General features: G+C 43.4%; 1 protein-coding gene across 1 annotated transcript in view; it reads right to left on the bottom strand.

Annotated features, from left to right (window-relative positions):
• Positions 1 to 13,390, bottom strand: part of exoc4 (exocyst complex component 4) — a 112,533-nt gene that overhangs the window by 75,879 nt on the left and 23,264 nt on the right. The window contains exons 9-10 of the mRNA XM_070991771.1: positions 9,868 to 10,013; positions 9,566 to 9,654 (exon numbers count right to left, since the gene is read on the bottom strand). Of these exons, the coding sequence (XP_070847872.1) occupies positions 9,566 to 9,654; positions 9,868 to 10,013 (235 nt within the window). The remainder of the gene's footprint in view (positions 1 to 9,565; positions 9,655 to 9,867; positions 10,014 to 13,390) is intronic.

Here is a 13,390-nt window from a genome sequence, read left to right as displayed (position 1 = left end):
CGTATCAATCATCCTTACACACAACACACAATGTATAAACTGGGTTTGTTCGCCTCTGATAGAATCGCAGCGTGCCAAACTGGGTTTGTGTTTGTGTCAACTCAAGACGATCAAAGATACCTGTGATCGCTCGGGCTAGATCCTGATTGGGACTGGCAGGAGGGCGACTGGATGATTGGTGTAATTGACTCATAATCATGTCCCACACACACACACGCACACGCTCGCACAAGGTGGGCTCACAGAAGTGAAAACAATTGGCTGCGTTGGTCAAGACAGCACCAGCAACATCAGAATACAAAAACACTCAAACGAGCATGTTTGGACAGACTCTTTCAAGTGCGCCTGTAACACCATCCAAGCTGAAGTCTGACTGGGAGCATTCAGCATTATCTGCGCCCCTGTTGGCCTGTAACAGTCGAGCGAGGCGGTGCTCTTCCTTTGATTGAGGCCCTTAACCGGAGTTGTTAGCCAGCACTGCACATTTCAAGCTAAATTGTGCAAATAGAAAGCGCCATATAGTATAATCCAATTTTCAACCTCAATGGCCTCATTTGTCTGTAGCTGTTATGATACGAAAATGACTGATCAATTCAATTTGCTTGTAAAAGAATCACACTGGCAGTCAGCTACATATCCACAGAGCTGAAACCTGCTGATCTAATAAGAACGATTTCCGTGTCAATAATGTATGACTCTCTGGTCAATTCCAGGCAACCCATTCCACTCAGACTGTCTTCATGTCTGATTGGGTCTTAATGAGAGCCTTCTATTATTAAAATTAAATGATGGGATGATATCTGCTGCTCCACCTTCCAGGAGACCAAATCCACCCCTCAGCTGAGAATAAACGGTATAAATAAGTGATAGTATAAATAAATTCAGGTGTAAATTGAGTTGGATTAATTATTAAAAGTGTCACTGTGGCACACAATGCATCTCGGTGGTCTTGAGTTTAATGAATGCACATCTGTCAGTGGTATGACAACAACGCGCTCACTCCGACAGCAGAATGAATATTAATTGTGCAGGATGTCTCTTCTGAGACACAAGGAAGAGCCATCCCAAATGAGGGACAGTTTGGAAGTTCCTTCAGCTGGAAATGTATGCTGTTTGTCCTTCAAACTTCAGCAAACAGTGCAGTTTCAAACAATGTTGGAAAATAAGACTTGACTTATTTATCTAATATGTTGACTGACTGACTGACTGACTGACTGACTGACTGACTGACTGAATGACTGAATGACTGAATGACTGACTGACTGACTGACTGACTGACTGACTGACTGACTGACTGACTGACTGAATGGTTCATGCCAGCAGATGTCCACAGTACTAAAAACTCCCACAGTGCAAAGACATGCAGGTTTATTGGAGGCACACCTGAATTTCAGTGGAAACCCTGCAATCAGTTCAACTTCAGTGAACACTGAGATGAATATTCGTGCTGTTAACCAACTGAAAACCATCATGTGATGTGATCATGCTGGAATCAGATAATATCTGAAAACGTCTTTTTCATACCTTACCATACGGCAGCAACACCGGGCCTTTTATCGTAAACTGGTGCACAAACACCAGCAGGAATAATGTGAAGAAAACGGACATTGTTAATAGAAAGTTTAGAAAGCACTGGTATCATAGGTGACAACATGGTCTCTAAAAATAAAAAAGATTTTTTTTTTATCTGCGCCAATTATAGAAACTGTCCAGCCAAGAGTACGTTTCTGTTAGCTTTTGAGGAAACCGAGCATTTCCATGCTGATTCCAATCATCAGAGGCTTAAAAACACTCTTGACTGTCATGGCCTCTTGAATCTGTCAACCATAATTTGCCTGAGTACATGCATGTGAGCGTGAGCGTGAGCATACAAAGAAGTAATCGCTAGGAAAACCACATGTTGTCACATCATTGATTGGACCCAGCAGGGAATCAAGACAGCACATTGCACACGTTCCTCTATAGCGGAAGAACCTGTTGCATGCTGGGAAAGCAAGAGGTGTGTGTTGTTTATCTGTCTGGCTACCAGCACTGCTGCTACGGTACAGGTGCCAAGGTCTCTACAGCCCAACGTGTCCTTCTTCCATCCTCCCCTCCCTCTCTTTTTCATTTTCTCATCCCTCCATCTTCTCCAATCAGCAGGTCTGAGATTAAAAGTAAACACAGAGGTGACAGTCAAAGCCGCGAATGATGACAAGACCAGTGCTGATTAAAATTAGCCACAGGTTGGGAAAATACACCGGGCTCTTTCCCTCTGATTAAATGTCTGCACTGTGTAAACTACGACAACCTTGTTCTCCTTCTTCTGTCCTCTGCAGCCACCATTTCTCTTCTTCCGGCCTCCATTTTCTCAGTGCATTTAAAAGCTGGAGTTGGTAACGCTAAGGAAACCAGCAAGAGTAAGCTAAATTAGCATCCAAGTATCTGAAAATGAACGCATACTGCCTGACGACTGCTGAAGGACGAGTCCACGAGAGAGCGCTGGAGAGAGGACTTAATAATCGGGCACGTTTATTGCAGCCAGAGATACAGGATTTTATTTACTGATTGCTGTCAGGATGTAGAGAAAATGTCAACATGTATAACCAAAAAGCTTCTGAAATACCTACCCCATCTTATCTGTGGGTCATTTTCGCTAGCGTTGCTCTGAATGACGCCTCAATGAAACTTCTGGCCTTCTATGCTTTCCTTTAGCTTGCCTGTGTCTGATGTTTGGCACTGAGAATGTGCTTCTTCGTTGCTCAGATTTTTTAGTTTCGAGGCCGTGATTACATGGATGGAACAACTGCATGAGACGTGCATGCAGCGTCTAATGGGGAAGCGCTTTGGTTACTGTTAAGGCAGTAATTTTGGTTGACATCCAGTTTTACTGCTGGGCTCCTACTGAGATATTCCAGCAGGTGCTGCCGGCTTGTTTTCGGATAATCATCCATGATTCACATTTCATCAAGAAGTGGAGAGCCACAGAACAGGAAAAAACAGGGTGCACTATGCAGTGTAATTCTGTCAAGACGGGTCCACAATGTCTGACCTCACGACGAGTCAAACTCTAATATCGGCCTTTAAATAACCTCCTGCAATGTCTTTTCCATTATCATGTTCCTATCCCTCAGTTTCCTAACCAGGACTTGGTGAAGTACAATACAGTAAAACGCTGATATTATTATTACAAGCCGCAGTGCGTTTTCTGCACCGTCTCCATGCTCCGCTCTAATTTCAGCACCAGAGCTACTGTAATTCAATCACAGCAGATGAGAATCCAACAGTGCATTTATGTGTGCGTTTGTGCGTATATGCGTGCACGGGGAGGGGAGGGGAATCACATGTCCAACGTTTTAACCGGTAAACCTCGCTGAAATCTGCATTTGAGCAAAGTGACCATGATGAGCCCGAGCTAACACATACAAAATAACTACTGAGAGTCGGCCATCTGCAGCAGTGTGTGTGTGTGTGTGTGTGTGTGTGTGTGTGTGTGTGCGCCTTGTTTTCCCACAATATGCAGAGCTGCTCCATATTTGCTTTCATGCAGAACACAAATAAAGGCTTTTCACAGTAATAGCCTGTCAGGTAACAGAGGTACCTCGCATTTTATCTCCAAACCCAGTTATGTCGCTGCTGGAACAAAGCGATTCATAAAGGTCTGGCACCTGAGCAAGAGGGGAAACACGTCCTTTCCTGGTGACATTCTTGCAGTGTGCGGAAGTACCGACTCGATTACAACATGTCATTCAATTACAGCATGTCGTACGTGTCATAACTTGGCATGCATACTCTCCGTAGCGTACACACACGCACCCACTTCTGGGCAGTATAAAAGCCGTCATCAGTCATTGATGTGACATGTGCCTTTGCTACATCACTCAGCATCGTGGGTAATAAATCCATTAGGAATAATGGCCGTTTGAAGGAGACTCTTAAAAACAGAAACTGTGAACCTGATGATATTCTGCATATAGAGGAAAATATTAACCTGTTAGTCGCTCTTTGCTGTAGAATAAGTCAATAAAAAAGAGGTCTTGTAAAACATATTTCCCAAATGTTCCTTCTCGGAAACTTAGGACATAACCGTGACTTATTAGTGGGTATAATATTACCTCCTTTGTGTAATCGACGGCTATTGAATTCAATCTGTTGCACAATGAGGAGCAAAAATGTAAACAAGTTTTGGAAGGGAGACATTAGGGTTTATTCAAAGCAGGAGATCATTTTTATTTTACAGCACAGAAGATGTAATTTAGAATGGTTTAGATTGAGTTTAGAATGGCCCGAGGACTTTATAAAGCAGTTTAAACAGAAATCCATCTCCATAGTCAAGTATTATTTTCACTTCTACACGAGAATGAGGCGTGCTGGAGGTAAAAAGTGGCGCCAGTACATATTTCATGTTGTCTTTCTTACTGACATTTACTTACGGTGGGACCATACGGACCTACAAAATGTCACTTACTTTCACATGATTTGATTTGGTTATGATCTGTTATTGAGCTGTTAATGAGTCCTCCATGTTGAGACACCCACGCATGGACACACAAACACAAATCTATTAAAATGTCAATCTCCTGGTAGCAAAGAGCAAGAGAAAGTGAACGCCGTAAACCAAAGATGAGCGAGAAAGATCAAAACTCGACAGAGCATCAGCGCACGAGCAAAGAGTGGAGGAAAGGGAGAAAAATGAGAAGCATCAATCGCAGCTAAGCAGCTGTCTTCAGCATTTCAGTGCCGCGATCCGATAATAATCATTGACTTTTTCACCGACAGAGCTCCATCTAAGGCTCCCTTTTTGAATATGATAAATCATGATTGCGAGTTCAGCGAAAGTCAGGTATTGATCACGCCACAAGACGAGCGAACAGCCGTTACCCTTGAATTCTGACAAAAAACAAAGAGTGAGTGATTGGAAAGAGAATAACTGAAAAGGCAAATCGGTGATTTTACAATAAAAAACAGAGAGTGGGGAAGTGATCTGAACGTGGCAGCGGGGGCCAGACTCTCCCCCCAACATTAAGATATTCCACCCCCAGTAATCACAATCCCGGTTTGGCCAAATTGTATCACATCACACATCGCTTGGCAGGAACATGCTGCTTCTGCTACTTCGCGTTACGAGCACGCACACGCACACGCACACGCACACGCACACACACACACACACACACACACACACACACACACACACAGAGTTCTGTGAACACGTGGTTATCAACATCTGCTATCCCCACCCACCTGATATCCCACCCACCATCACCTCCACCCGCTTCTCCCACAAGACGTTTTTCCATTTGCACCTCTCCTCCCTCCCCTCCCCGCTGGGGTGTACAAATCAGGTTGACAAGGAACACCACTTCAGGTCGCCCACAGCCGTCACTCTCCCCCCTGCTCCTCCCCCTCTCAAGGGGACATGATGCTATTATACATAAACAAGAAGCTTCTAATACAGCACGGGCTTTTCTTTTTCCACCTCAGACCGAGCATTAGATGTAAAGGGGTGGGCAGAGAGAGAGAGAGAGTGAGAGAGAGCTGTTTGTAACTAGATTGGACTCAGCCAGACTGCTCTTTTTGTTTGCCGGACACCTTGCGAGCAACTCTATTTGAATATCAAAAGGAAAACAGGGAATGTGTGAAATAGATTTGGGACCGAATTGATTATGAACACATCTTAAGAGGTCAGAGTTGGGAATGGAGGTTTATGTCTGGAAGTCTGAAGTGTGTGTGTTTGGTTACGTGCATATCCGGGGCGAGCGCACGGTGATAGGCAGGATTTGTGTACGGCTGTCGCTTTCTGGGGGGAGGAGGTTGTCACTTCAAACGCACCCCGGGGCAAGGCAATATTGCAAGAAACACGATGAACGGCCATGACACAAAGAGAAATACTTTTTTTTTTTCTTTTTTTTTTTTTTAAAAGAAGGCTGTAAATGCCTTACTGACTCGGCTTGGTGCAAGACTGCAGTGGTTACTGGGATATATTCACACTTCACCTCCCAGATGACCACTGGGGCACTCCGAGTCACCCGCCGCCTATACACGCGATCGAGAGGCAATAAAAAAGCAGAGGGCGAGGATGTAAAAGTCTAGTGGCTGGGAGACATGCACAGCAATATGGGGCATGGTAACACATCTATAGCAGGGAAAACTGTTATTTTCATAATTTATTCATAGGGAACGTGATTGAATCTGGAGGCTCTGTGATTCTCAAGTAGTGGTTTGCAGAGGATACAAAACACACCCGCGAACACTGCATACACATTTATACAGATCGGCTGAGGAGCGGCTGCATGTATGAACACTACAGTCTCACTACATACATTCACAACGCACATTCCAGATGTGGCCACATATGGAGCTGTAATAGAGTCTTTAGATGAAGCATCGGATTAATTGAAGCGTACCAGACGTGTTTCAGTGGAGAAAGCAAGCAATTAAGTCGTCGTCGCCCCCCCCCCCCCCCCCCCCCCCCCCCCGTGTTTGCATGTGCGTGCGTGAGGCATGTGAATATGCACCCGTGTGCATGTGTGTAATGATATATGGCGGCTCCTTACAACACTCAGGAGACATAAATTACAGATATTACAGATTAATTTCAAACCCATTAGAGATATATGACCATGGAGAGCTTACAAAACCATCGCATGTTCTATTCAAACACAGCTGCTACGATTCTTATTTAAATATCTGAGAATTTGAACAAAGATATGCGACATACTGCAACCTCTCTGATATGAAAATTTATTTGATGTCGGTACGAACAACCCCTGATTCCAGGAAAGTTATTATTACTACACAGGCTCAGGAACACTTCATGAAACTGTTGCTGGTAAAGAGGCAATTTGCAAATGCATTCTATTTTTATTTACATTTTACACGGCGTCCCAACTTTTTCCAGAACAGAAGTTGTAGTATCCTTCACAAAAGTACTAAAAGCAGCAAATACAGTGAAGGCTTCTCCAGAAACTACAGAAACATCTGCAGCTCGGACTTCGTAATCTATTTAGCGCATGACCGTTTCCCTCCTTTGTTAACGGTGCATAGCTGGATTTAAAACGAACAATCAAAGTCTTATTTCCTAGGCTGCATTGGTGAGCATCTGAGTTAATAACTATATTGACTTGAAGCAGACCGTTGAGAAAAGAAGAGTTTAGGAAACTCCAAGTAGAGAGACTAAGAGACACACATGACTAAGCTTCAAGTGTTGAGTAATCCCGCAGCCAGAAGAACTCATCAACTCAATCTCTCATTCGAACTCTTTTCCTCTCCCTCCGTCCCTACAGTAAGTTTAATTTGAAGGGAGAGAAAAAGTCCCTTTCCACGCCGTCTCAATACATATTTTTCTAATTTCTTCCTTCAGAAATCTCTTAATGGCTTCTTCGCTGGACCCTGATGAAAACAATGACTTTTAACCTTCCTCTCCCCCCCTCCTTCCCTCCATCCGTCTTTCCCCTCCCTCCATCACAGCCGACTTATTTCACTTTCTAAATGATTTCTTACTCCTTCAATCTCTTTGCAGCCATTCAGGCCCCGGCCTGGGCTTGTGGCCGGTGCTACGCATTGTGACAGGTGAAATGAAAGCCCAGAGAAATCTCATCTTCTTATAAACGCTCCGAGGCATTCAGCCAGTCAAAAAAAATATTTTTTCCTCTTTCTTTCAGAGGCGTCGACAGATGGAAGAAAAAGACGAAGAAGGAAAAAAGTGAGCCGTTATTTGAAGACCATTTGGGGTTTTCCTTTATCCACAGTTAATCAATGCTGTTCTTTTTGCGGCAGGCAGAGCTAAGCCAGTACATTTTGCATACATTTACAGACTAGCTACAGTATGAGCACTGGTTCTCTTTGACTACAGCCTGCATTGAAATGTCTTCTAGAATTGTTCGTGAAGTCAGTCCTTGGCTTACTTTTAAGCTGAAACCTAAAGAAATCTAATTAATATTCCATTATTTAAAAACTTGACTCTCAATACTCATAATTAGTTACGCAGATATTGTCAAAGGCTCATTTTTGCATGTGTTGAGGAGAAGTCTCTGTAGATTAAAAGCACTTCACTGTTATCGTCTCGCTCCATCTGCTACCTTTTCTGTTTCATCCAAACAATGTCAATGAAGAGCTCGGTGTGAAAAAGGGAATGGTAGCAGACAAACAGCGCTGTCAGGCGCTGCTGATTGAAACCTCAAGGTCACAGGCAGAGAAGCAGAGAGCCAGGGAGAGAGAGGGAAACAGAGGAAGTATAGGAGCAGTAGAACAGCTTAGACTCTCCAGGGTCTGGCTGTGCAGCTCACTCACTGTGTGTGCGTGTGTGTGCATGTGTGTGTGTGTGTGTGTGTGTGTGTGTGTGTGTGTGTGTGTGTGTGTGTGAGTGAGAGGTTTTCAAGGCCTCTCCCTGTAGGCGGATTCTGCAAAGTCACCCTGCTCTCTGCCTCTCGTCAATCTCTTTCTCCACCGCCGTCTCCCTCTCCACACTCCTGTTGTCTGCCTTTTCCCTGAGTGTAACTTCTCGACCCACAACATGCCCTTCCCATCTCCACCGCACCTTTTGTTTTTACTGCTACTCCCTAATCCCTCCGCCGCTCGGTGGCTGGATCCTTCCACACCCCCACCTCCACCTTCTCTCTAACACCTGTTTTTCTTCATAATCTCTCTCCTCGAGTATCTATCTGCACTTACCCATCATTTCTGTCTGTTCAATAAGCTTGCAGGTCTTTGTCTGTGTCTTCTTACTCACCCCGTACTCCTCTAACCTCCCTCCCTTCCCTCTTGTCTTCCTTTCACCTGACCTCAACCTTCGCTCTGTGTTCCTGCTGCTCTTTTCTCTCCCACACACACACACACACAGTCAAACCTGCTCAAATTATCCTTCTTTCTGTCATATTTTCCCTTTTCCTCACTGTCATGTCAATACTTTTCACACCCTCTGCTCTGTCATTTCTCTTTCCCTTCCTTCTTCTCACTATCCTTTCACCCATCTTCAACTCACGTCTCTATTCCAGCTGTTCAGTCTTCTGCAGCCCCACTCTGGTTTGCTCCGCTCAGAAATGGGCAGCATGTCAATTAAACACATTTAAATACATATTTAATTACTTTTGAGTATTTTGTCATGTGTATTATGATGGGAATAACATGTATAATGTCTGCTAAAATACTTTCAGAGGTTGTATTTGTGTATTTAAAAGAAATTGTGCTAAATTCCCAGTCTTACTGCCCTCTGAAAGAACGAGTGCATTGCCGCTGTTCAGTCCCCCCAGTTGCATTTCAATTGGCTGTTCACTCAGTCAGTCAGCTCCACTTTACACTGACAGAAACCACCCTTCATGCATCCCTGAACTTGCAGCCTCCCACCATCAAGACATCCTGATTGGCCAACAAATCTATGAAGTGGGAAGTTAGCAGACCTCATCTTTGCAATGCAGGGGGATTAAGGTCAGACCCATGTTGCGGCGACTTATTTTTGTATTTTACATTTCGTTTTGATATATTTGATGGGCCAGTATTTGTAACAAGATACTTTGGGATGTATTTGTGCCCATCTCTGTCTCTGCTCTTCATTCCTCAGTCCATCCCTCCATCCTCCTCTCCTCACCTTGTAATTCTCCACTCTTGCTGTAGAGTTCTCGCCTCTGCTCTCTCAAGTAGGCACTCATGCTGATGGCATGGGAAGATGATTCAAACCTGCAAAACACACACAGGGTTCAACAAGCAAGCAGACGATGCAACAGAACCACATTCAACAGAAGAGGAGACAAAATAGTAATACTGAGCAATGGCCTTTGGTCTGAGATGTTCAGCAGATCAATGGAGTTTGGACTTTCGGAAAGTTCATTCTTTTATTTTTCTTATTATTTGGACTGGCACAAAGCAGAGAACAAAGTGTGTGATCCTTACTTGAAGAGCGACTGCTTGGCACGCTGTGGTTTTTTCTTTGCAAAAAAGGCAGCAAACTCGCTGCCAGTGCTGGCATAGGAGAGCTGAGCCGACGGCTCCGTGGCGCTGCGGCTGTTCTTCACATCCAGATACTCCATAAGCAGAACCTAAACAACACGCAGAGCGCTAAGTCAAAGGCTAAAAACAGAAGAATCGAGGTAAAGGAAGTACATCAGTACTATGTTTAATTGGAGAGGGGTCATGGTGCAGTAGGTCTAATGGACTTAGCTGCCAAGTGTGTGAGTGCTGATTCATTGTCTGCCTGCATAGCATTAAATCAGCAAAACAAGATCCATTTCCAGAATATCCACTACCACGAGCAGTAGGCCGAATAACACAAGATGAGTTATTTGAATGCACAAATGATCAATTAACACCTTTCATAATGTTAGATGGAGTACTCAAGCCTCCCATTCACAGTCATTTCCTGTAAGCTCTGTTATGTTCACTTATCAACTTATTCATGAGCACCATTTCTAACCATAAGGCCTTTGGACAGCAGGTCTTCTTATAGATTATTAAAAAAATATACAAACATTTACATTGATTTACATCAGATTAAGCTCCATCTCTGTGGAGTTCACTCCAAAACAAAGCTGAAAACATGAATGAACATGAGCCGCAAAAACCCAGTAAGCTTCCCATGCTGCTTGTTTTCAGCTTCAGCAGAGTTTTTACTGAATTATTCTTCTGTTTTCGTATCGCGTTTAATGTAAAATTGCAATTAAAAAACGCCTTGTTCAGCAGAGATGCATATCTAGCAGCTCAGCAGTGGACATCCCTCGCGGTGGGTTTTGTTTTTAGCTTGGTTTGTAGTATTACAATGAGCCACGATTTATGGCAATACACCGTCTAATAAGCCAATCCTGAAAAACAAAAGAAAATCCAAACTTCGAGGCAGGAAACGGCCAGTGACAGGACTGGGTGTTGTAAATATTCTTGTCCTCCATTTCCCTCATCTGTCTGCATGATCTATGGTGAAATCCATCAACGTCTGATCATGCTTCATGAAAATCTTATCAACTTCTAACAATAGCTGAGGACAAGCACACTGAATCTCTGGCCAGACAGAGAAAGTTAACTTCCTCCACTCTATCATTCTATCTGCACATTCCCTCTGTTACTTTCATTGGCTCTCATTTTTCAAAATCTCTTCGTGTTTCATCTCTCATTTCTCATATTTCTATTTTCTCTCTGTTGCTCGCTCTACCTCTGTTCATCGTCCCCTTTCTGTCTCCCGCCCTTCTTCAATCCTCTCTGTGTGAATACATATGTTCTAAAATAGCCTCCCATATCTAATAGCTTCATAATTTAGCAGGGCCATTTAGCCCGTGTGTGTCTAATTCTGAGGCGCAGTGTGGGTCAGCCCAGAATGGGACAGGAGTAATGGCCAAGCAGATGGAGATCCATCCCGACCATAATGATGTAATTAACACAGCGGAGAGGCCCCCCCCCCCCGAAGTCACGCATGGGAAAGCCTTCACACGCGAGCACCGATATTAATTCAAGTGCACACATGTGCATGTGTGAAAAATGAAAAAAAATGCACGGTGATGAGCCACGCCGATGAGCCACGCCGATGAGCGGTTTCAGTGGTTTGATGGATTACGACAAAACACAGGTCAAATTTTTCTAAAAAAAAAACAAACAAAACACTAAAACGTCCACTTTTCTCACTTAAAATGCTTCTGACAGAGCTAAATGTTTGGTGTGATAGAACGAATGTTCATGCAAATGCACAAATTAAACATGTACACACAATCTTCCATCACATGTATAATTACTCTCTAACACACTTCCCCACCTCACAGGCAGCACTGGAGGCCACATCACACACAGCCTCTCCAACTGGAAACACCAGGTCCACTTGCCACTAGCCTCATGCTGCAGCTAATCCTATCAGTGTATTAATTACTAATGATGAGCTGATGGAGCGAAACCCCCGCTTGATTGCAAGCTAACGCCCAAGTAGACTTAATGAAATGCCAGCAGTGGGCTGATGAAGGGGCTCCGACCCTACTTAAATTGCATTAGCCCAGAGACAGAGTGAACTTTGGAGGCAATTAACTGGACTGTTAGGACAGAGAGAAAGATAGAGGAAGAGAGGGATGGGAAGCGGAAAGCAACACAGAAGCAGCGAAAGGAGGAAGGGGAGATAAAGGTGGAAAAGAGTTGTGTAGAATAGAAAGAGCAAAGGATTATAGGTGAGGAGTGAAGACTGAGTAGAATGCTAAAGAGAAAATGGGAATGGAAAGGGAGAAGCAAGACAAAGAGACCAAGTGAAATAACCAGTTGTCGCATATTTAAGAGAAGTTAAAAAAACAGAGCGGCTCTAGTTAAGGATCTCCTATTAATTTTGACAAGGGCTCATGCCTTTAGAAGACAGTTTCACCAATCTATCTCCAATCAGCAGCAAACCACGTTTCAGAGATAATGACTCGCAAAAGTAAAGGTTTTGTTAACGTCACCTCCAATGTACAAAGCTGCCCCGATAACAAGTGCCACACTGGTCCTAACAAAGTCACTCTGTTGCAAAGCCAGCAAATGAATGCAAATGAGTGTTGTTTTTTTTTTTGGTCTTGTTACAAGAGGATTGGATGACACTGACTAAATAAATAAATCTAAATCTCATTGTACAGTGTGCAAATTATCAACAATAAAAGAACGCTTTCAGGAACTGAAGACTTTGTCCTTGTTTGTCAAGAAAGTGACGTAGTTTTGTTTCTTTTTAGAAACAACAAAGTATTACAACTACAAATACATCAGAGCAACATCTTATTTAAGTTGTGTTTATTCTTGAAATATATTAAGGCTCAGTGTTAATATGCGCACTCGTCTTCATCGCCACCCGTCCACTGCTCTCCCCAGATATATTCCAGGGGACTTTACTGGCAAATTACAATCTACATATGTTACAAGGAAAGTACAATCACCGCAGCACTCTCCCCAGGCTGGTAATCCTTTAAATGTTGCACCATAAAGAGAACTTTACAGGTGGTGTAGGTGTAAGTCACGACAGCCTGTCTCCCTCCAGTAAAGTTCAATGTCCTGTTATAATGTGCTGTAACTGCATTTATATGGATGCAACTCTGCACCAAAGCCTTGCCTCTTCTTCCACAATGAACAAAATGCCAGATCAATGGAAAATAATCTCAGATATTTGTTTTGTTTGATATGAAAGTTCCTGTCTACAGAAGATTGCAAACCAGTAAAAAAACAGTTACTCATATGACCTGGATGTACAGTACTCGTCTCCACACAATGAATAAAACAATCCCCCCTTTCTTCCTTCCTCCTCCCTCTTGCCCATCAGGTCAAGCATATGAAATCTCATTAAAATCGTTATTACTCAGGCAACAAAGAGGCCTGGATCGTATTACTGTTACGTGTGTGACCGTAAGGCTCGTCAGTGAGGAACACTTACAAAGTGATAAAGAAGAGTCAGCGGGAAAAAAAACATCAGGGAAAGAACAGTAAGATTTGT

Source organism: Chaetodon trifascialis, chromosome 22 (assembly GCF_039877785.1).
Source record: "Chaetodon trifascialis isolate fChaTrf1 chromosome 22, fChaTrf1.hap1, whole genome shotgun sequence".
Lineage (NCBI taxonomy): Eukaryota > Metazoa > Chordata > Actinopteri > Chaetodontiformes > Chaetodontidae > Chaetodon > Chaetodon trifascialis.
Note: the sequence above shows the minus strand (reverse complement) of the source record. Positions and strands in the feature narration are given on the sequence as shown.